We start from the raw sequence: 25,353 nt of genomic DNA, 5'->3' as shown, positions 1-25,353 counted from the left end.
TTTTTAAATTATGAAAGAAATATTCATAATTCATTTGGGGGGCTTTGGCGGGACAAATAATATTTGGGGAACCCTGCTTCAGGAGCTCAACGTTACAGGCTTTGTATTCAAAGCTGATGTTTAACACTGTATATAGACTTTTCTCTACTGTATTATTGACTGTATGTTTTGTTTATTGCTATGCTTTATCTTGGCCAGGTCGCAGTTGCAAATGAGAACTTGTTCTCAACTAGCCTACCTGGTTAAATAAAGGTGAAATAAAAAAAATAAACATTCCACTTTAGAAATGGAATATCCAACTGGGTCTCATTTTACAGTAAGTGTCCCTAGGTAATTAATACTCAAATATAAATGCAACAATTTCTAAGATTTTGCTGTTACAGTTCATATAAGGAAATCAGTCAATTGAAATAAATAAATTAGTCCCTAATCTATGGATTTCACATGACTAGGCAAGGGTGCAACCATGGGTGAGCCTGGGAGGGCATAGTCCCACCCATTGGGGAGCCAGGCTCAGCCGACCAGATAGTGTTTTTGCCCACAAAAGGGCCTAATTACAGACAGAAATCCTCATCATCCAGCCCTCCCCCTTTGATGATCCCACAGGTGAAGAAGCCGGATGTGGAGGTCCTGGGCTGGAGTGGTTACATGTGGTCTGTGGGTGACGTATTGCCAAATTCTCTAAAATGATTCAATTCTCTGGAAACAGCTCCAGTGAACATTCCTTTTAATACATTTTACACCTTTTTCGTGATATCCAAATTGGTAGTTACAGTCTTCTCCCATCGCTGCAACTCCCATATGGACTCGGGAGAGGCGAAGGTCGAGAGCCATGCGTTCTATGAAACAACGTATAGCTGGCGACCGAAGTCAGTGTGCATGCGCCTGGCCCGCCACAACAAGTTGCTAGAGCACGATGGGACAAAGACATCCTGGCAGGCCAAACCCTCCCCTAACCCGGATGACGCTGGGCCAATTGTGCGCCGCCTCATGGGTCTCCCGGTCGTGGCCGGCTGCGACAGCCTAGGATCGAACACTGGTCTGTAGTGACTCCTCTAGCACCTCGATGCAGTGCCTTAGACCGCTGCACCACTTGGGAGGCCCTTCAGTTGGATATTCCTGCAGTCAGCATGCCAATTGCACGTTCCCTCAAAACTTGAGACACCTGTGGCATTGTGTTGCATGATAAAAGTGCACATGTTAGAGTGGCCTTTTATTGTCCCCCAGCACAAGGTGCACCTGTGTAATGATCCGCTTCTTGATATGCCACACCTGTCATGTAGATGGATTATCTTGAGAAAGGACACAATGCTCACTAACATGCATGTAAACAAATTTGTACACAATATTTTAGAGAAATAAGCTTTTTGTGCATTTGGAACATTTGTGATCTTTTATTTCAGCTCACGAAACATGGGACCAGCACTTTCCGTTTATATTTTTGTTCTGTGTAGTTACATAGGCAGGCACAACATAATTATGGTTTTTATCAACGATGACTTCAAACAATTAAATCAAATAAAACAAATTACAATCAGGTTTCCATACACATCTTTATCAACATATTTCTTATAGAAGAGATTTTTTACAGCTATTAGTTGGGAAATTGTATCCATTGAATTGGATACTGAAGAGCGCACAATGAATTGAGAACTTCTGGCCTTTGCCATACAGTAATGCAATGAAAAATGCAACGCCGAGTGATCACTCCAGCTACATGACAAAGCTAAAAGGCATTAAGAATGACACCTGGCTGGTGACTTTTGAAGGGCAAATCCTAAACCATAAAAGCTTATCTCTGAAGCCAAGATAATTACTGAGCCTGTGTGCTCTAGGAGAGTGTTTACGCTGGTTCATTGTTTACTTAGCAAACTTTGTGGTGGGTCTTTCAGCCACTGACCTAATTTCTGTCTGGGAGCCTGTAAGAGCTCTTAACTGTGTGCTGAGGGTTTGAGTGCTGCGAATGGGATTTCATATAATCAATGATTTGAGCTGGGTACAGAGAAACGCAAAAAGGCCAGATTCAGTCGAAGACACACTGCAGAAAAATGACAAAGCACTGCAAAATCATAAAAATCCAAATTAGGTAGAAATTAGTCTGCACATTTTAACATGGTGTTTTCCCAGTCCGGGCTTCCAGCAATGTGCATTTGATTGAATCCATAGGAAATGTACTGGAGAGACAGACTGACTGAAAGACAGTCATAAACAGGACATTATGACACTCAACAAGGGCCATAATAACCACCTGACAGTACTCTCCCAAGTTATATGACACTTCAAACAGGACAGAACCTCTTCTTTACCCAGCTACTCACCGAAACAAACATTTGTTTCTTGGCACCGCCAACTGTACCGAGAAATATTGGTCTTTGCAAATAATACTGTACACCAGCACAATGGAGATACTGTACATATCGTCTGACTCAATGTCTATAGAACTGGTCTGGTATCCATCCAACTTTAGCCTTTTAGCCTGATGCTAGCTTTTGAGAAGGCATACTTGAAGAGTCCGTTCAATTAGTTTAAAAATGCATTGAAAAATGGGCACAGCACTGGGGTGTGGTCTTGCCAAAGTCCTGCTGTTGTGATAGGCCAGTGACTGGCGTACCATGTCTGATGGCTGTGACCGACTACTCTAGAGTAGCTTCCTTTCTTTGTCTCCTCTCCAACTATATGACCACTGATGGGTGAAGGTGGTGGCTTATCTCAATGATAAAGCTCTCAGTCAGAATATGGATTCTGATGAGTGGCCATGAAGGAAAGGATACAAGGGAAGGAAACACATTTAGGCAACTAGGACGCTTCCTATGAGAAGGCCTCATGAGCGGGAAGTGATGTCCCTTGACCCCTTGTTCTATTCTATTGAGGTGTCCTTACAGCTTGAGGTCACGCTCCCCCAAAGACGAGAAGCAGTCCTCCACACTCTGTTCTGAGACCTCCTTCAGTGTGGATGGACTCCACTTGGGGCTGTGGTCCTTGTCAACCAGCACTAGGCACACACAAAAAAAACAACAACGAATTGCATACTGACAGAAACGTCCTAATAACACAGAAACGTGGAGCAGTTTTTGCCAATTAGTACTCAATATCATTGTACAGAAATAAGAGGTCAATCTGTAAAATCTCAAAAGGGATTTATTTCTGTGTTTTGCAAGAGTCAAACACCTTACCTGCCCTCACGCCCTCGTAGAAGTCACTGCCCTTCTGCAAAACAACAAGAATCAAAAATCCTGACACACATACATGCTTTAAACTAAGAATACCACTAATATATACCAGGAGCTGTTGAGGGTCTATCCTATTCAAAACCCAGTAAATGAGTAAATTACATTACCTTCGGATGGAAAAACATTTAAACTAAGATAAAGTAAATCAAATGTGACGGGGAACAGGAAGTAGTATTAAAGGCCTAGGGCCTTTCAGCACATACCACCATGCAGGCCTGACTGAGTCTGTACTCCATCACCAGAACCTCCTGCAAACTCATGGTGCCTCCAGCCTGAAGCTGCTTGAAGGTTATCTTCAGCGATGTGGGAGACATCTTGGCGAGGGTCTGTGAAATTCACAAATACAAAAAAAAACTGCTTAGCTGTAGCCCAGGTAGTTATTAGCCAGCAGAACCTAATGTTCAATACACTAGCAATTCTTTCATGTGATATTGTGAGTAGCCTATATCATTGTAGTCACACACAATTACTGCCATTGCATTGATTAGTGTAACTCTCGTACCATAATTGGCAGTGACGAAATAAGGGCATTTCAGGATTTCCCTCCAAAGCCTGCATAACTATTTTTAACTATTTTTCTCTTATTAGTGCCCTTGAACCAATAGGGAAACATTTGTGCTTATGGACAGGACTATACCAATTGCTGCACTTTCCACTCAGCAGTTACAACATCCAGCTTCATTATCATCGCTCTCTTTCAAGAAGAGCGGGCCCATTTCCTGTTTTACATAACCAGTGTCTTCCTCCCAACTCATACACCAGCTGGATTCAGGCATGTTTACGATCAAGCACATCCCATCTCATTAACGACACCATCTGTGATAAAACGTGTGTAGACACTGAGCATTATGAGGCGATGGTATCAGTTTTCTCCACACTGAATCTGCACTTGTGATCACACGGCAACAGGGATGGCAAACACCGTACAATGTCATTTCAGGCAACATGGAAATGTGTCGCAATCCTTGTGCACATCTCTCTCACATGGCATCCAGGTTTACAGAGCATTTAGCTTCCAATCAAACAAGGACAGCTTGGCTTTTGGCACTATTAAAGGAGGTATTTATCATTCAGGATAAGGTTGTGCCATGGCAAGTGTTTGCCCAACAGGGGACTTTGGACAGTTGGGAGAGATTGGGCATTTCTGACCCAATGTCACACTGCCGATGGGACTGTTCGGTCAAGTCATCATCCTTATTAAGGGTGTTTTTTTAGAGCCTTCCATTGAGCCACTGTGGTAAGCTTAACCATATTAAGGGCTTACAGAGTGACAATTAATACTGTTAGCAGAGCCCTGAATGTTGGACTAACGGCCTGGGTTATGTTCTCACACTCTCAGATGATTGGCTGGCTAGCTGGGTTTCATTCACATTGAGAAGGAGAAGATGAGAGGAAGTCATTCAGGAAAGGGAGATCCCTAGTCAGTCGTACAACTGAATGCTTTCGACTGAAATGCGTATTCCGCATTTAACCCTCTGAATCAGAGGTGTGGGGGGGCTGCCTTAATCGACATCCACGTCTTCGACGCACAGGGAACAGTGGGTTAATTGCCTTGCTCAGGGGCACAATGATAGATGTTTACCTTGTCAGCTCGGGGATTTGATCCAGCAACCTTTCGTTTACTGGCCCAACGCTCTAATTTAGAACATAGTCCATAGACATTTGTACATAGCGACAGATTCAGTTCCTCTATAGCCCCTCTCTCTGCTAGCCAAAGCTCCCACCTTACCTCCAGTTAGCGTATGTGTGGGAGATGGGAATGGAGGTCGCGGTGAGGCTAACTAGCTTGAGGCTGGACCCACCTCAGCTTGTTTCTGGGCGAATGGAGAGCCGTCTGTCTTTAGGTTGTGTACAATCCCCTCCACGCTGTTGGACTGGAATAGCCTAAGGGCCGCAGGAATACAGGGATGAGACATGGTCAGTTGAAGTACATATGGCTGAATACACACGTGCACACCCAGATAGACACACACACACACACAAGCACACACAAGGCAGCACTTTTGGTGTTGTGGGGCTGCATATGGAATTCACAGCCCTACCCCTCTATCTATAGCTCCCAAATGCCCTTTCCCTAACTTCACTCACTCCACCACCTGAACTCATCACCTAGTGCCGTGTTTCCCCGACTCCAGTCCTCGAGCACCCCCAACCATCATATAAGATGGTGCTGCAGTGGATAGCAGCAGTCTTACAGGCTCCTGAACAATTCTGCTATTTTGTGTGTTCTTTTAAGCTGATCTAAACTTTTTTGTACATAATGTCTCCGCCATCATTTCCTATGACCGAAAACAGATTATCAACATGGGGGCCCGTCGGGGGTGGTGTGTGTAGTCCCCTCCTGTACTCCCTGTTCACCCACGACTGTGTGGCCTAACACGACTCCAACACCATCATCAAGTTTGCTGACAACACGACGGTGGTAGGACTGACGACGATGAGGCAGCCTATAAGGAGGTCAGAGACCTTGCAGTGTGGTGCCAGGACAACAACCTCTCCCTCAACACCAGCAAGACAAAAGGAGCTGATTGTGGACTACAGGAAACAGAGGGATGAGCATGCCCCCATCCACATAGATGGTGCTGTAGTGCAGCGAGAAGAAAGCTTCAAGTTCGTCGGTGTCCGCATCACTAAGGAACTAACATGGTCCACACACAGCCACACAGGTTGTGAAGAGGGAATGACAGCGCCTCTTCCCCCTCAGGAGGCTGAACAGATTTGGCATGGGCCCTCAGATCTTCAAAACGTACATATATATATTATATATATATATTTTTTTTTTCAATGTTTACCTTTATTTAACTAGGCAAGTCAGTTTAAGAACAAATTCTTATTTACAATGACGGCCTGCACCGGACGACGCTGGGCCAATTGTGCACCGCCCTATGGGACTCCCAATCATGGCTGGTTGTGATACAGCCTGGATTCGAACCAGGGTGTCTGTTGTGACGCCTCAAGCACTGAGATGCAGTGGCTAAGACCGCTGCGCTACTCGGGATCCCAAGTCGAGTTCTACAGCTGCACAATTGAGAGCATCTTGACTGGCTGCATCCAGGATTTCTATACCAGGTGGTGTCAGAAGAAGTCCCCCAAAATTGTCGAAGACTGCAGCAACCCAAGCCAGAGTCTATGCTACCACACGGCAAGCAGGACCAGTGCACCTGGAACCAACAGGACCCTAGCCTGAACAGCTTCTACCCACAAGACTGCTAAACAAGACTGCTAAATAGCTAATCAAATGTCTACACGGATTACCCGCATTGACCCTTTTCTGCACTAACACTTGCACTGACTCTATGCACACATACTGGACTGCACCCAAACACACACACATTCACACTAACCACATGCGCTGCTGCTACTGTCTTATCTATCCTGTTGCCTCGTCACTTTACCCCTACCTATATATACACAAAAGTATATGGACACCCCTTGAAATTAGTGGATTCGGCCACTTCAGCAACACCAGTTGCTGACAGGTGTATAAAATCAAGCACATAGCCATGCAATCTCCATCGACAAACATTGGCAGTAGAACGGCTTTACTGAAGAGCTCAGCGACGTTCAACGTGGCACTGTCATAGGATGCCACCTTTCCTACAAGTCAGTTTGTCAGATTTATGCCCTGCTAGAGCTTCCCTGGTCAACTGTTAGTGCTGTTATTGTGAAGTGGAAAAGTCTAGGAGCAACAATGGCTCAGCCAGAAAGTTAAAATCGTCTGTCCTCGGTTGCAACACTCACTACAGGGTTCCAAACGGCCTCTGGAACAATGTCGTTAAAACCTTTTTGTTGGGAGCTTGATGAAATAGGCTTGTGTGCGGCTGCTGAGTCACTCATTTCACTATGTGCAAAATGTTTAAAGCAATGCAACTACTCATTTTAATGCTACTCATTTTAATGCAACTACCCATTTTAATGAAATATGCACTTTCTTGGCACGAGACCAATGTTATAATACCTAGTGTGCAGGTGGGATTGACATCCACCAGGGCCTTAATTGTCTACAGTTAAATATCACATCAATCATCCTGAGAGACATTAGAAGGAGTATGTGTGTCAGTAAAACAGCGAACAGCCAAGGACAAGTGTAAAAAATAGCCTACATTACATAACAGCGGTTCATAACAAACACATACGGTAGACAGGGCCAGTGATGATGATAAGTAAAAATGAAGGGTGTACTCGATAAGAGGGCATATAAATAGCGACTGGAGGCGATCTCTTTCTCAGCTCAAAGGGAAGCGCGCACTCTCTCTCTCTGTGCTGCAGGCCCCCAACAGTGTTAGCAGTGCACCAATCAATGATGTATATAAACCCTTGATTGCTGATGCTATGTATTGGCCAATGAGAGGCTTTGAAGCCACCGGTCAGCCATACTGGCACTCCTCAGATGAAACAGTCCTCCATAGGAATTAATGGAATTCTACAGTATTTAAGTATTTGTTGTTGATGTGGGGAAAGTAATATTAGTACTTCAAAAAAAAGTATACTTTAAGAAAATGTTATATTTTGGGATTTTATATTTTGACGTTTCACTCACATAATTTAAACTTATGCATTAAGGGGTCTGTAATAGAATACATTTGGTTTAAAAAAATGTGACATCAATAAATGCATTTCTCTAGCTTCCGAAATACAACGGTGGAGGAGTGCCAAGATGGAGGTGCTGTGGCTTCAGTCAGTCATCTAGTGTATATATAAATCATTGGCACCAATGCTCAATGTAACAGAACCATTTGTTGTGCAGTGTGCTTTTGTTCTAGCCCAGTACTACAACATCCGACACCAGTCTTTATCGAGCCCTTGATTAGATGAATCACGTGTGACATCATTTAGAGCTGGGCTGGAACAAAAGCCGGCACACTAGAACCAGGATTAAAGAACACTGGCGTCAAGGTACCACAGGACAACTAACAGAGAGAAGCGTTTAATGCTAATAACAGTTGGCCTACTGTGACTCAGGCTTATGTACTGCTCCAAGGGCTGTTGGTTACACCACGGCCCAATGTCTTCTAGGCCAGAGTGTGCCTCTGTCACACATGGACACATATTGTAAATCACAGAGAAAAGTAATTAGTGCTAAGGAAATGTTCTGTAGCTGTTTGGTAAGGGAGGGAAATCAACCTGGCTTGCCAGTGTGTTATTACAATAAATATGGCTACGCTCTGTAACGGGGACATGCTTTCAAAGAGCTGGGTTCATCTCGGTGTGTATGTGTGAGCACACAAGCAGAGGTGCATAAGCCAGCGGTAAAACAAGGACAGCGTTGGCAGGAATCATTCATCAGCGTGAAGACACAGATATACTGTATTATAGCTAGCAAGTTAAAAGCTGCATACATTTCACTGACCCTCACCCAACCCGTTTCTAAATTGTGTGGCTCATGGCTTCATCGGTTAGACCACCTAGGGGGGGAAAAAATGGAGGCTGTGGAGGACTTACTTATCAATCAAGTCTATGTGCTGCTCAAGGACAAATGGCTTCTCTGCATCCAGACTGCTCTGTGGACAGAATTCGTGGATGCTAGTTAAACACATACATACACTTTCTCATTTTCACATTATTCCTCTTGGGAGTGTATTACAATGTTAAGGACTGGCAATGCAGATATTGCTGGCGTTTTCAATTAATTCCATTTACACTTTGGGAAATCGCGATCAGCTCGATCAGCTCCTTCGTTTTGTTGATGTTGAGGTTATTTTCCTGGCACCACTCCGACATCGCCCTCCTCTCCTCCCTGTAAGCTGTCTCATTGTTGGTAATCAGGCTTACTTACCACTGTTGCGTCGTCTTGATGATTGAGTTGGAGACGAGCGTGGCCACGCAGTCATGGGTGAACAGGGAGTACCGGAGGGGGCTGATCACGCATATGTGGGGCCCCTGTGTTGAGGATCAGCTTTGTGGAGGTGTTGTTGCCTGACGGGGCCCTGGGGTCGGCCCGTCTGGAAGTCCAGGACCCAGTTACACAGGGCGGGGTTCAGACCCAGCTTGTGGTGTTGGAAGTCTGAGCTGTGGTCTATGAACAGCATTCTTGCATAGGTATTCCTCTTGTTCAGATGGGTTAGGGCAGTGTGCAGTGTGATTGCGTCATCCATGGCTCTATAGGGGCGGTATGCAAATTGCAGTGGGTATAGGGTGTCGGGTAAGGTGGAGGTGATATGATCCTTAACTAGCCTCTCAAAGCACTTCATGATGACAGTTACCTTCACTTTCTTGGGTACAGGAACAATGGTGTACATCTTGAAGCAAGTGGGGACAGCAGACTGGGATAGGGAGAGATTGAATATGTCCGTAAACACTCCAGCCAGCTGGTCTGCGCATGCTCCGTTGACATTGCTAGGGATGTCGTCTGGGCCGGCAGCCTTGCGAGGGTTAACACGCCTAAATGTCTTACTCACTCACGCCTGCCAGGGAGAACGAGAGCTCACAGTCTTTGGAAGCAGTGATGGCCCGCGTCGGTGGCACTGTTTATTTTCCTTCTAAGCGGGCGAAGAAGGTGTTTAGCTTGTCTGGTAGCAAGACGGTGTCTGAGACGTGGCTGTTATTCCCTTTTTAACTCATGATTATCTGGAGTCCCTGCTACATATGTCTTGTGTCTGAGCCGTTGAATTGCGACTCCACTTTGTCTCTGTACTAACGTTTTGTTTAACGTTACGGATGGCATAACTGGACTGTTTGTACTAAACCGTATTCCCAGTCACCGTGGGACCAGTTGCCGTGGTTGGGACCAATGCGGTGATTCACACTTTCAGTTTGTGCGAATGCTGCAATCTATCCACGGTTTTTGGTTTGGATAGGTTTTAAATCGTCAAGGTGGAAACATCTCCTATACACTTCCTGATGAACTCCGTCACCGTGTCAGTGAAAACGTCAATGTTATTCTCAGAGGCAACCCGGAACATATCCCATTCTACATAGTCAAAAAATCTTGAAGCATGGATTCTGATTGGTCAGACCAGCATTGAACAGACCTTACCACGGGTACTTCCTGTTTGAGTTTCTGCCTTTAGAGCAGAATGGAGACGTGGTCTGATTTGCTGAAGGGAGGGCCTTGTAGCCACCCCAGAAAGGAGAGTAGAAATGTTTTGAGAGTTTTTGATGCGCGAGTATTGCAGGCAATGTGTTGGTAAAACTTTGGTAGTGTTTTCCTTAGATTTGCTTTATTATAATCCCCAGCTAAAATAAATGCAGCCTCAGGATAAACAATATACTACAAAGTTGGTTAGGAGCCAGGAACCAGGCAACCTACCCGTTTCTGATACGAGTCCAACACTCTGGAGACATCTTCAATGGAGGGAGTTTTCAGGTCCACCAGCTCTTTCTCAAGGGCTGCAATCTGGGGAAAAAGAGGGAAGAGAATGATCCATCTTGATCTTGACCACACTACAATACTTTACTTTGACTCATGATTCAAGACTTTCACCTCTCCAAAATGGAACCCTCTCAGGTCAAGATGATTTTCCCAGTGGGGGCTACAACTATTTGTATTACACACAGGTAAAATGTTGTTTTTGTATTCAGGAAATCTGACCCCTGCTGCTCTCCTGCATCCGCTCAAGGTTGTAGTCTTACATGAACTCTAGTCCCTACTGATAATAGCCTCACACCAACAGTGTCATGGCAGCTATAAAAAGGAGCAGCCATTTTGTGCCAGGAGTTTGTTGGCACCTGCAGACGTTGGCCATGGACCCACTGACTCAGCACCCGGTTCCCCACTAAAGCCCTGACCTCCCGCCCTCCTCCCAGCCCTTAGCCCAGCAGTACCTTTTGAGACTCCACAAAGTGACTGGCAACTCCTGCTCTCTGGACATCGCGTCCTTTGAGGCGGAATCCTGTCAGGGCCAGGAAGAGGCCCAGCTGGCCCTGTAGCCTTGGCAGGAAGTAGCCGCCGCCCACATCAGGGAACAGTCCTGGTAAATCAAGACAAATCAAGTCATGGTGCTGTAAATTTGATTTAAAAAAACAACAACAAAGCAGTGAAACATATACGTTCTTTGCTTCACGGAAACATGGCTCACTCGAGAGACACTATCAGAGTCGGTGCAGCCAGCTGGTTTCTTCACGCATCGCGCCGACAGAAACAACCATCTTTCTGGTAAGAAGAGGGGCGGGGGAGTATGCCTTATGATTAACGAGACGTGGTGTGATCATAACAACATACAGGAATTCAAGTCCTTCTGTTCACCTGACGTAGAATTCCTCACAATCAAATGTCGACCGCATTATCTACCAGGAGAATTCTCTTCGAATATAATCAAAGCCGTATATATTCCTCCCCAAACAGATACATCGAGGGCCCTGAACAAACTTTATTTGACTCTATGCAAACTGGAAACCACATATCCTGAGGCTGCATTCATTGTAGCTGGGGATTTTAACAAGGCTAATCTGAAAACAAGACTCCCTAAATTCTATCAGCATATCGATTGTGCAACCAGGGCTGGTAAAACCCTGGATCATTGTTATTCTAACTTCCGCGACACATATAAGGCCCTCCCCCGCCCTCCTTTCAGAAAAGCTGACCATGTCTCCATTGTGTTGCTTCCAGCCAACAGGCAGAAAATAAAACAGGAAGCTCCCGCGGTCTGTTCAACGCTGGTCCGACTAATCTGATTCCACGCTGGGATATGTTTCGCATTGCGTCCAACAACAACATTGACGAATACGCTGATTCGGTGAGCGAGTTCATTAGAAAGTGCATTGGCGATGTCGTACCCATAGCAACTATTAAAAAATTCCCAAACCAGAAACCGTGGATTGATGGCAGCATTCACGCGAAACTGAAAGCGCGAACCACTGCTTTTAACAAGGGCAAGGTGACCGGAAACATGACCGAATACAAACAGTGTAGCTATTCCCTCCGCAAGGCAATCAAACAAGCTAAGCGTCAGTATAGAGACAAAGTAGAGCCGAAATTCAACGGCTTAGACACAAGGTATCTGGCAGGGTCTACAGTCAATCACGGATTACAAAAAGAAAACCAGCCCCGTTGCGGACTAGGATGTCTTGCTCCCAGACAGACTAAATAACTTCTTTGCTCGCTTTGGGGACAATACAGTGCCACGGACATGGCCCGCTACCAAAACCGGCGGACTCTCCTTCACTGCAGCCAACGTGAGTAAAACATTTAAACGTGTTAAGCCTCGCAAGGCTGCAGGGCAAGACGGCATCCCCAGCCGCGTCCTCAGAGAATGCTCAGACCAGCTGGCTGGTGTGTTTTCGGACATATTCAATCAATCAATCCTTATCCTAGTCTGCTGTCCCCTAATGCTTCAAGAGGGCCACCATTGTTCCTGTTCCCAAGAAAGCTAAGGTAACTGAGCTAAACGACTACCGCCCCGTAGCACTCACTTCCGTCATCATGAAGTGCTTTGAGAGACTAGTCAAGGACCATATCACCTCCACCCTACCTGACACCCTAGACCCACTTCAATTTGCTTACCACCCCAATAGGTCCACAGACGACGCAATCGCAACCACACTGCACACTGCCCTAACCCATCTGGACAAGAGGAATACCTACGTGAGAATGCTGTTCATCGACTACAGCTCAGCATTTAACACCATAGTACCCTCCAAACTCGTCATCAAGCTCGAGACCCTGGGTCTCGACCCCACACTGTGCAACTGGGTACTGGACTTCCGCCCCCAGGTGGTGAGAGTAGGCAACAACATCTCCACCCCGCTGATCCTCAACACTGGGGCTCCACAAGGGTGCGTTCTGAGCCCTCTCCTGTACTCCCTGTTCCCCCACGACTGCGTGGCCATGCACTCCTCCAACTCAATCATCAAGTTTGCGGACGATACTACAGTGGTAGGCTTGATTACCAACAACGACGAGACAGCCTACAGGGAGGAGGTGAGGGCCCTCGGAGTGTGTTGTCAGGAAAATAACCTCACACTCAACATCAACAAAACAAAGGAGATGATCGTGGACTTCAGGAAACAGCAGAGGGAGCACCTCCCTATCCAGATCGACGGGACAGTAGTGGAGAGGGAAGTAAGTTTTAAGTTCCTCGACGTACACATCACAGACAAACTGAATTGGTCCACCCACACAGACAGCATTGTGAAGAAGTCACAGCAGCGCCTTTTCAACCTCAGGAGGCTGAAGAAATTCGGCTTGTCACCAAAAGCACTCACAAACTTTTACAGATGCACAATCGAGAGCATCCTGTCGGGCTGTATCACTGCCTGGTACGGCAACTGCTCCGCCCACAACCGTAAGTCTCTCCAGAGGGTAGTGAGGTCTGCACAACACATCACCGGGGGCAAACTACCTGCCCTCCAGGACACCTACACCACCTGATGTCACAGGAAGGCCATAAAGATCATCAAGGACAACAACCACCCAAGCCACTGCCTGTTCACCCCGCTATCATCCAGAAGGCGAGGTCAGTACAGGTGCATCAAAGCAGGGACCGAGAGACTGAAAAACAGCTTCTATCTCAAGGCCATCAGACTGTTAAACAGCCACCACTTACATTGAGTGGCTGCTGCCAACATACTGACTCAACTCCAGCCACTTTAATAATGGAAATGGATGTAAAAAATGTATCACTAGCCACTTTAAACAATGCCACTTTTTATAATGTTTACATACCCTACATTACTCATCTCATATGTATATACTGTACTCGATACCATCTACTGCATCTTCCCTATGACGTTCTTTATCATCACTCATTCATATACAGTGCCTTGCGAAAGTATTCGGCCCTCTTGAACTTTGCGACCTTTTGCCACATTTCAGGCTTCAAGCATAAAGATATAAAACTGTATTTTTTTGTGAAGAATCAACAACAAGTGGGACACAATCATGAAGTGGAACGACATTTATTGGATATTTCAAACTTTTTTAACAAATCAAAAACTGAAAAATTGGGCGTGCAAAATTATTCAGCCCCCTTAAGTTAATACTTTGTAGCGCCACCTTTTGCTGCGATTACAGCTGTAAGTCGCTTGGGGTATGTCTCTATCAGTTTTGCACATCGAGAGACTGAAATTTTTTCCCATTCCTCCTTGCAAAACAGCTCGAGCTCAGTGAGGTTGGATGGAGAGCATTTGTGAACAGCAGTTTTCAGTTCTTTCCACAGATTCTCAATTGGATTCAGGTCTGGACTTTGACTTGGCCATTCTAACACCTGGATATGTTTATTTTTGAACCATTCCATTGTAGATTTTGCTTTATGTTTTGGATCATTGTCTTGTTGGAAGACAAATCTCCGTCCCAGTCTCAGGTCTTTTGCAGACTCCATCAGGTTTTCTTCCAGAATGGTCCTGTATTTGGCTCCATCCATCTTCCCATCAATTTTAACCATCTTCCCTGTCCCTGCTGAAGAAAAGCAGGCCCAAACCATGATGCTGCCACCACCATGTTTGACAGTGGGGATGGTGTGTTCAGAGTGTTGCTTTTACGCCAAACATAACGTTTTGCATTGTTGCCAAAAAGTTCAATTTTGGTTTCATCTGACCAGAGCACCTTCTTCCACATGTTTGGTGTGTCTCCCAGGTGGCTTGTGGCAAACTTTAAACAACACTTTTTATGGATATCTTTAAGAAATGGCTTTCTTCTTGCCACTCTTCCATAAAGGCCAGATTTGTGCAATATACGACTGATTGTTGTCCTATGGACAGAGTCTCCCACCTCAGCTGTAGATCTCTGCAGTTCATCCAGAGTGATCATGAGCCTCTTGGCTGCATCTCTGATCAGTCTTCTCCTTGTATGAGCTGAAAGTTTAGAGGGACGGCCAGGTCTTGGTAGATTTGCAGTGGTCTGATACTCCTTCCATTTCAATATTATCGCTTGCACAGTGCTCCTTGGGATGTTTAAAGCTTGGGAAATCTTTTTGTATCCAAATCCGACTTTAAACTTCTTCACAACAGTATCTCGAACCTGCCTGGTGTGTTCCTTGTTCTTCATGATGCTCTCTGCGCTTTTAACGGACCTCTGAGACTATCACAGTGCAGGTGCATTTATACGGAGACTTGATTACACACAGGTGGATTGTATTTATCATCATTAGTCATTTAGGTCAACATTGGATCATTCAGAGATCCTCACTGAACTTCTGGAGAGAGTTTGCTGCACTGAAAGTAAAGGGGCTGAATAATTTTGCACGCCCAATTTTTCAGTTTTTGATTTGTTAAAAAAGTTTGAAATATCCAATAAATGTCGTTCCACTTCATGATTGTGTCCCACTTGTTGTTGATTCTTCACAAAAAAATACAGTTTTATATCTTTATGTTTGAAGCCTGAAATGTGGCAAAAGGTCGCAAAGTTCAAGGGGGCCGAATACTTTCGCAAGGCACTGTATCTTTATGTACATATTCTTTATCCCTTTACACTTGTGTGTATAAGGTAGCAGTTGTGGAATTGTTAGGTTAGATTACTCGTTGGTTACTACTGCATTGTCGGAACTAGAAGCACAAGCATTTCCCTACACTCCCATTAAAATCTGCTAACCATGTGTATGTGACAAATTACATTTGATGTGATTATCTAGTTGGGAGAGTGGTTGGCAACATGTTTCAGTCAATTATTGATTAACCCAGTCCAAATAGCAGGTGCAAATATGTTGCTATAAAAATATATATATATTTGTTGCAATAAAAATGAAATGTAATTGGTACACAACATTGGAAGCTCTGCCCCAATTTCTGGTAAATACAATAAATTGAAAGGGCAGTGTGGAAGCTGTCAATCTCGTCACAGATCCTACATCCACAAGTGACAAAAGGGCCAGAGATTTCCTTCTCAGCGAGTTCCTGGGTCGTTGCTGTGAGGCCCAGAAAGACAACCGCCCAGTAATGAAAACGCTAGCAGACAAACCTCCCTTGACACAGATGGTGTCTACAATAGCGTCTCTCAGCTGAGCCACTTCAATACATGGACAGGCACCTGAAATAAAACTGGTGCTAGTTGGCCACCAGAACAAGAGACTCAAACAGGCCCTTGATTAGACAGCTTCCCAGAAATCTCTAATGGAGGCTCAATTGTGGTGAGGGGTAAAGCGGGCGATGGGGTACAGTGACTGTTCAGATCCTTGCCATAATCTGCATGTTATTTAGGAAACATTTCAAGGATGTTTCAAATTGTAAAGGACTTGAGTATTCCTGTCTTAAATTATGCAACGCGGCAATCTTTTGACAGCAAAGCAGATATAAAGCGAGCTTGGTTTCTCCATGGCATGATGACACTAGTGGGAGAGGAAGAGAGCGAGAGAAAGTGAGTAGGGTCAGGGATTAGAATCTCTGACCTGATTCTGGACTGAAAATGTAATATTATAAATGCCAGATTATAAATCCTGTTGAAGCCTAAGGCAGGGAGGGTTAAAGACAAACACAATCTCTTAATCCTATAGCGGAGGGGGTTAAGGTACTGGCGGTGGATGATGGGGGAGGGGACGTCCAAGTGAAATCCCAGATCGACAGCACATAAAGTGATGAGATTTTAATTGAGCTGGGCAAGTGTAGACCCGTGTTAAAAATTGGCTTCCGTTTCTGTTTGGCTCTTATTTCTGGTCCAAATGGATTAAGACTGTTCCATTATAAATGTTTCTCACAGGTTAAAACAAAATGACTGATTCATTTGTGCTTCTCTTAATTTCTGGTCAACGTGCAGAAAGACTAGTGAGACTACTTGCTCTATAGCACCCACTCTGCATGACACATTCAGAGAAGCACTAGCGGACATTGGATCTGAACTTTTCTACTGAAAGTCTCAGACTGAGGAAGAAATTAAGTTTGAAATGCTTCACGATGCGCCATTTCATCAAGTCCCGATCACACTTGAACCATGTTTGAAAGACACTTACTTTGTGGGTGCAAGCATTGTGTGAGGGGGCGGTGGAGGGTGTCTGAGATAAATTGTTAGTCTTTCCTTGTCACTGCTTTCGGGATAATTTGACAAGTGATTACGAAGACACCAGCCAAGTGGACTGCAATGGTGGGATAAGTGCCTGGGCGCGGTTGCCTAAAACATCTTAATTTACATTTTCCCCTCATCCATTCGCTTAAAGTTTACTTAACTTTTAGCTAAGTAGATAGATAGCTATAGATCTAGCTAGCTGGTTGATGTTTTCCTTTTACAACCAGGGCAGAGTGATTACAAAGACACCAGCCAGCCTTTCAATCAATTACTCATTTGAGATGATTGGCCTAGTAATATCCTCTTTTCTCACCACCACCCCCTGCCCCTTATCGCACCATTGCAGTCTAAAAATGTCCTTAAAGTTTCCTTAACTTTATGTCAGTTGCACAAAAATGAAGGTGAATTTACCCCCTTAAATTAAGAGAAAAAGTTAAGTTGGCCACCAGAACCCCTTAAACCTTCTTATGGCTGCAGGGGCAGTATTGAGTAGCTTGGATGAAAAAGGTGCCCAGAGTAAACGGCCTGCTCCTCAGTCCCAGTTGCTAATATATGCAAAATATTAGCACATTTGGATAGAAAACACACGGAAGTTTCTAAAACTGTTTGAATGATGTCTATGAGTATAACAGAACTAACAGGCAAAAATCAGAGAAAAAATCCAAACAGGAAGTGGGAAGTCTGAGTTTTGAGGTTTTTGAACTCAGCCCTATCGAAACACACAGTGGGATATGGTTTAAGTTGCACTTCCTAGGGCTTCCACTAGATGTCTACCGTCTTTAGAAACTTGAATGAGGCTTCTACTGTGATGTGGGGCCGGATGAGAGCTCTTTGAGTCAGTGGTCTGGCAGAGAGCCAGGTCCTGGTCACATGCATTTCACATGAGAGCGACCTGCGTTCCGAGGCTTTTCTACAGACAATGGAATTCTCCGGTTGGAACGTTATTGAAGATTTATGATAAAAATATCCTAAAGATGGATTCTATACTTAGTTTGAAATGTTTCTATGACCTATAATATAACTTTTTGAACTTTTCGTCTGAACCTGCACGAGCGTTTGGATTTGTGTACTAAACGCACTAATAAAAGTAGCTACTTGGACATAAAGATCATCAAAAGGTTAGTGATTAATTTTATCTCTATTTGTGCTTTTTGTGACTCCTATCTTTGGCTGGAAAAATGGCTGTGTTTTTCTGTGGCTTGGTGGTGACCTAACAATCGTTTGTGGTGCTTTCGCCGTAAAGCCTATTTGAAATCGGACACTGTGGTGGAATTAACAAGTTTATCTTTAAAACGGTATAAGATACATGTATGTTTGAGGAATTTTAATTATGAGATTTCTGTTGTTTTGAATTTGGCGCCCTGCACTTTCACTGGCTGTTGTCATATCGATCCTGTTAATGGGATTGAGGCCCTAAGAAGTTTTTAAGTGCTTCATTAAGTATTTATATGAATGTAAACAGAATTTTAGGAGGTGAATGTTGCTTTCCTCTGCCCTGGTTGCAAAAGGAAAACATCAACTAGCTAGCTAGATCTATAGCTATCTAGCTAATTAGCTAAATGATGGAAGGTGCACAATCCATGGCTACAAAGCTAGCTGGCTAATTACTCTAAGTTAGCTTGACGTGCTAGAAAGAAGTGTTGTAGTACTCCAGTCCAGCACTCGGACTAGAGTCACGATTTTCATGACTTGGACTCGACCATTGGTGACCGGGACTCACCTTTCCGTGACTTTTATTTGCATTTGGACTGAATAGGCTACTATGATAAGTTGAATATTAGCAGCATTGGGTGCACAGAGCGGCGAGGGTTCTGTTCTATAGCAGTGAGAAGGACGCGCTCCACCGGCACACAGCCTACATTAGCTGGTGAGCTGCGGCTAAGCAAGTGATGAGTGTGGAAAGACAGGCTCCACGCCGAACATATACAGTGGCAAGGAAAAGTATGTGAACTCTTTGGAATTACCTGGACTTCGGCATAAATTGGTCATAAAATGTTATCTGATCTTCATCTAAGTCACAACAATAGACAAACAGTCTTCAAACTAATAACACACAAACAATTATACATTTTCATGTCTTTATTGAACACACCATGTAAACATTCACAGTGCAGGATGGGAAAAGTATGTGAACCCTTGGATTTAGTAGCTGGTTGACCCTCCTTAGTCAGCAATAACCTCAACCAAACGTTTTCTGTTGTTGTGGATCGGACCTGCACAACGGTCAGGAGGAATTTTAGACCCTTCCTCTTTACAAAACTGTTTCAATTCAGCAATATTCTTGGGATGTCTGGTATGAACTGCTCTCGAGGTCATGCCACAGCATCTCAATCGGGTTGAGGTCAGGACTGACTGGGCCACTCCAGAAGGCGTATTTTCTTCTGTTGAAGCCATTCTGTTGTTATTTTACTTCTGCATTTTGGGTTGTGCTGTTGCATCACCCAACTTCTGTTGAGCTTCAATTGGTGGACAGATAGCCTTACATTCTCCTGCAAAATGTCTTGATAAACTTGGGAATTCAAGCTGTCCAGGCCCTGAGGCAGCAAAGCAGCTCCAAACCATGATGCTCCCTTTTTTTGGAAAGCAATGGCCTTCCATGGTGTCCTACCATGAACACCATTCTTGTTTAGTGTTTTATGTATCGTAGACTCGTCAACAGAGATGTTCCAGAGATTTCATTAAGTCTTTAGCTGACACTAGGCTGATTCTTAACCTCATTGAGCATTCTGCACTGTGCTCTTGCAGTCATCTTTGCAGGATGGCCACTCCTAGGGAGAGTAGCAACAGTGCTGCACTTTCTCCATTTATAGGCAATTTTTCATACCATGGACTGATGAACATCAAGGTTTTTTTGTTCGAGGCATTGTTCAGATCAGGCAATGCTACACTGTGAATGTTTAAATGATGTATTCAATATAGACAAGAAAAATACAATAATTTGTGTGTTATTAGTTTAAGCAGACTGTGTTTGTCTGTTGTTATGACTTAGATGAAGATCAGATTTAATTTTATGACCAATTTATGCAGAAATCCAGATAATTACAAAGGGTTCACATACTTTTTCTTGCCACTGTAGGGTGTCCCCCGGTTCGACAAGGGGGGTGGCACAGGGTTCCACCCCCCCAAAATAATGTCAGTCATTGCATACCTTAGAGAGCTATTAATAATTTGTCAGAATTATCCAGCTCAACTAGCCCATGTCAGCTAATGTTTTAAGCTAGGTTTTTTTAGCCTATAGATTTTGTTGTAATGTTTGAATCACTCAATTAGGCATGGCAAAATGTGTAGAATTGCAGGAAATAACCTTTAATCCTGCCAAGTTGTCTCTCCGCCAACAAGATGTGAACAGTTTGTGTCATGAAGAGTGCTTGTGCCCAAGGAATAAACGTGTCGCACAGCAAGGGGGGTGCGGGATATTCCCCAATGCTGGAAGGGGGCCCTGAGTGAAAAAGTTGGCATCCCTGACACATTGCACAAGCGACTCTTGCTTCCCCGTAATCACTAGTCACCAGCAGACTATTTTTGCTTTGCCCGGTAAAGAAACAAACTGATTTTCAAAATGTAAAACAATAGTATTGAGTTAAAAAGTAAAATAACATTCTAGCTATTGGTCTCTCTCCCATTTAGTGTAGAAAAGTAGCATGTCTGAATTTGTCATCTCGCTCTACCCTCCCATTTTCCCCCTCCATCCCATACCCAGGTTCTGACAAGTGTCCATTTAGTTTTCACTCTGCAATAAAAAAACCTACACAAATAGGGCCTCCCAAGGTCTAAGGCACTGCTTCACAATGCTTGAGGTGTCACTACAGACCTGGGTTCAATCCCGGGCTGTGTCGCAGCCGACCGCAACACAATTGGCCAAGCATCCGTCCGGGGTTAGGCAAGGCTTGGCCGGCCGAGACGTCCTTGTCCCATCGCCCTCTAGCGAGCCGGGCGCATGCGGGTCAGGCGCATGCACGCGACTTCGGTTGGCAGTTGTACAGTCTTTCCTCCGACACATTGGTGCGGTTGCCTTCCGGATTAAGCGAGCAGTTTGTCAAGAAGCAGTGCGACTTGGCAGGGTCGTGTTTCGGAGGATGCATGGTTCGACCTTCAGCTCTCCCGAGTCAATAGCTGGAGTGATGCGAGTTGCAGCGATGGGACAAGAATGTAACTACCAATTGGGGAGAACAGGGGGTTAAAACTACACAAATATCAGTGGGTGATCACAAAAAGTAATTGCGCCTGTGACAATTATGCAAATAATCATCTGGTCCATTGGGCAACAGGAAGTTACTGCAATGCTCACATGAACATTTTCCCACAAGCCTGCCACTAGTTGTTACTAGGGCGATTTCTTCGACAAAATCCGGACAAAAAAATTAACCGATGTAGCAACAGACGAGCCTCAAACAAGCAGTACGAACGAGCAAAAAAACAGCAGTAACCAAAATACCAACACCCCAAATCATTTGTTTTGCTTTCCAAAGTTTTTCAGCAGATGCTGCAGAGTGTGGCACAAAATAGAAAACACCGGAACATTCCCGGAAGTCTCACGATGTTGTGTCTCTGGGTTTAGAAACTCTGTGCCTTTACCTAAGGAAAACGTTTCAGGGGCTCTATGCAATGCCCTTAGGTAAGGGTTCCCTTCAGGGAAATCCCTAAAGGCCCTTTCACTAGAACATCAAAGAAAAACTTTCCAAGCGGATGGAAGCAGTGTTGGCCTACCACTGACGTTAGCATTCAAATGCAAGAGAAAGTGTCAAAAAAAAAAATGCATAAATAAACTTTGGCCCTTCCACTGTAGAGGTAGGGGCTGAAGTGAAGAGAAATGCATTGCAGCTTGTGGCTCTGGGCCAGAGAAGTGTGACCAAGCAGCAGGGTAGAAAGCCAGGCAGCCCAAAAGAGGATTAGTCCCTCAGTTCTAGATAAAGTCTAACACCGCCCGAGAAGCTGTCTCTGCTAATAGCTGGTCTGTACTGTCCGGTCACGCACGCACGGGTCTCAGTATGTGCAATTTAATGATTATCCTGATTGTTATTTTTCCTCTGCTGTCTTGCAAGTCTCGGGGCACATGCCATGTGTTCAAAAACAACAGAATATGTAGTGTTTTTCTTCTATAAAAAACTTAAGGCTTTACTTCAGGGGTAGCCTATCGGAAAAACAATGAGACCCTTGGAACCACTCCATTACTTTCGAATTCAGAGTCGTAACTGACAATGACTGCTCCATCTCTATGAAAAAGATAGACGAACTGATCGACCTTGACGCACGCGCGCACACACACACAGCGAGAGATCAGAGAACTTCCAGAGACAGTCCCATTTCCAGTGGGAGACAGCCTCTCTGCAGTGAAGGACACCACACAGCTCAGGTGGAGCACAGTCAGGAAAGTAATCATTGAGACAGCTCAACCAGCACACGGACATGTCCTTTTGTGTGTGTACGTGTGCGCAAGAGAGAGATCGTTAACTCTGTGTGTGTGTGTGTGTGTGTGTGTGTGTGTGTGTGTGTGTGTGTGTGTGTGTGTGTGTGTGTGTGTGTGAGAGAGAGAGAGAGAGAGAGAGAGAGAGAGAGAGAGAGAAACAGGGACAGAGGGAGAAAGAGAGCGACTATATGTGTGTCCCAGGATGTGTATTTGTATGCAAGTGTCCTTGAAAAAGAGGATGTGTTTGGGTGTAGTAGGGTTGGGCGATGTCAACCTTTGTCCTCCGCTAAAACGACAGCTGGGCTATAAAACTAAATTGAATGCAACTGAATGAATCACAAAAGATAATGTTGTTGAAAGCCTGGGCAGAGGCTAAGTGAAGGCAATGGCAAATCTTTTCTAATTTTCCTTTCTGGTGGAACAGTGACTGATGAGTAACGGGCTGTGTTACCATAGCGAGCTAGATGATAGGCCTACATTATGGGTTGGACAGTCTTCTAATCTCTCGTGGACTGATTCTCATGGACAGATGAAACGTTGAGAATCTGTCAAGGCTCAAGTAGAATTATGTGATTACGAATCACTGAGCTATAATAGGTTACGAGCAGCAGTATTTCCTGGTTTTCGCCGTTGATTATTTGGAGGAATCAGGCTTGGGTGAAAGCAATGCTTAAAATGGTGCAGTGATTTTGAAGGTTGTGTGTGGAGGATAAGCAGTTTCCACTACATTCTAAAGCCACAAAATCTAAAATTCCAGATTTTTGTTGTTGTTGTTTGGCGGCCATGATAAACATAGGTGAAGGGAGGGGGGTTGGGACAAGAGATTCCGTTTGCGAGGGAGGAGACCTCGCTCCCTTCCTTTGCACAAAAGGTCATCAAAGGTTATCGGCCATTTGGTTTCAACCTTGCATGGAGGGATTTCCCCTGGCGCGCATGGATCATTTGTTTGATTAAACTTGTCATTAGATTTTTCTATAGGCTATTGATATCATCTGTTCTTTCTCATTAATTAGTCCTCTGGCTAACTTACGTTTCTAGGCTACTCAAATAAAAACGACATTCATTGTTTGATCTGGAGAAAGCCATGAATAAAGTGTATCCTTAAGTCATATTCATGGAGAGTAGGAAGTAAGTGCAGTCAAAAACTTGATTTCCCCCGATGTTTTATATGTTTTCTTATACACTATGAGGTTGGAATAATACTATGACCATTTGAAAATGATGTTGACCCTTTAGGGTAACAGCGGTTTGAAAATTATTAATAGAACAATAAGAAAGTAAACCTCTGGCAATAAACATCACGTACAGATGAATGCGACTCTTGGTGGCAGTAAGAAAACACTGACATCCGCGACAGTAAGAAATCCATTGCCATCTGAAGCCCATTGAACATTTACTTTTTTTATTACATTAACCTCTTGAATCTAGGGGGCACTATTTTTATGTTTGGAAAAAAAACGTTCCCAAAGTAAACGGCCTATTTCGCAGGACCAGATGCTAGAATATGTATATAATTGACAGCTTACGATAGAAAACACACAAAGTTTCCAAAACTGTAAAAATATTGTCTGTGACTATAACAGAACTGAGTTTGCAGGCGAAAGCCTCAGAAAAATCCAATCAGGAAGTGACTCTTATTTTGAAACCCCTGTGTTCCTATGCATCCCTATTGACCATTGAAAGGGATATCAACCAGATTAATTTTTCTATGGCTTCCCTAAGGTGTCTACAGCCTTTAGACATAGTTTCACGACCATGAACGACCACATTACGTAAGTGGTCTGGTGGGGGCTCTCAGAGTGATTTTTGCGCAAAAGTGAGAGGCGGCCATTGTTCCTCCCGGTCCTAGTGAAAAGTCAACTTTCCCGGTTGATATATATACACCTTGAGGATTGATTATAAAAAACGTTTGCCATGTTTCTGTCGACATTATGGATATAATTTGGAATTTTTGTCTGCGTTGTCGTGACCGCTATTTCCGGTGGATTCTTGGGCATAACGCACCAAACTAACAGAGGTATTTGGATATAAAAAATATCTTTATGGAACAAAAGGAGCATTTGCTGTCTAACTGGGAGTCTCGTGAGTGAAAACATCCGAAGATCAAAGGTAAACGGTTAATTTGATAGTAAAGCATAATTTCAAAATCTGAGACGACAGGGTGATTAACAAAAGGCTAAGCTGTGTTTCGCTATATTTCACTTGTAATTTCATGAATATTTTCTAGTAATATTTTTTGACTGTTGCGCTATGCTATTCAGCGATTGCTGATGACAAATATACCGGATCCGGGATGGGTAGTTCTAATTTAAACTAAATCACTTTTTTTGGGGGGATCCTCATACACTTACAATGATGTTCTGATTATTGCTTTAACAGTCGCTGAGATATATTGGTTGTGATCTCAGCAACAAAAAAAAAAATGTTTTTGCCTATAGCAAAAGCTAGCCAAAGAGCCATTTTACTGGTGTAAAGTGCTCTTTAAGCATAACATAGTTGATTTTAGATAACGACACAAACATTACGCAGGATATTCATAAGAGCCTTCAAATTCAATTATGATCCAAAAGTAATGTGAAATGCACTCCTAAGAAAAATTTAAATCAAGGCTTTTTTTTGTTTGTTGCTGGCGTTCTTTAAAAAACTCCACCTTGTTCTGCAACCAACTTGCACGCATCGTCCTTGTGCAACAAATAGAAAGGGGTCTATAATAGCTCATTTTCCCCTCCCCACTCAGACCACTCAGACAGTCTAAGCTAAGTTCTTGCTTGAGAAATTGCTCTTTTAGACTATTTTAATTGAAAACAATCATATTAAGGTACTTAACTGTTACCCAGAAATGATTT

The 25,353-nt window shown here is 44.0% G+C and overlaps 1 protein-coding gene across 2 annotated transcripts in view; it reads right to left on the bottom strand.

Annotated features, from left to right (window-relative positions):
* Positions 1–1,364: 1,364 nt before the first annotated feature.
* Positions 1,365–25,353, bottom strand: part of hibch (3-hydroxyisobutyryl-CoA hydrolase) — a 51,039-nt gene continuing 27,050 nt past the window's right edge. For both annotated transcript variants that reach the window (XM_021596968.2, XM_021596969.2), the window contains exons 8-14: positions 10,995–11,140; positions 10,480–10,566; positions 8,673–8,731; positions 5,033–5,114; positions 3,434–3,556; positions 3,174–3,207; positions 1,365–2,992 (exon numbers count right to left, since the gene is read on the bottom strand). In XM_021596968.2, coding sequence (XP_021452643.2) covers positions 2,877–2,992; positions 3,174–3,207; positions 3,434–3,556; positions 5,033–5,114; positions 8,673–8,731; positions 10,480–10,566; positions 10,995–11,140 — 647 coding nt within the window. In that variant the 3' untranslated portion in view covers positions 1,365–2,876. The remainder of the gene's footprint in view (positions 2,993–3,173; positions 3,208–3,433; positions 3,557–5,032; positions 5,115–8,672; positions 8,732–10,479; positions 10,567–10,994; positions 11,141–25,353) is intronic.

This window comes from Oncorhynchus mykiss, chromosome 3, assembly GCF_013265735.2.
Source record: "Oncorhynchus mykiss isolate Arlee chromosome 3, USDA_OmykA_1.1, whole genome shotgun sequence".
NCBI classification, from domain to species: Eukaryota; Metazoa; Chordata; class Actinopteri; order Salmoniformes; family Salmonidae; genus Oncorhynchus; species Oncorhynchus mykiss.
The sequence above is the reverse complement of the archived record's forward strand: the minus strand, read 5'-3'. Positions and strand labels throughout refer to the sequence as shown.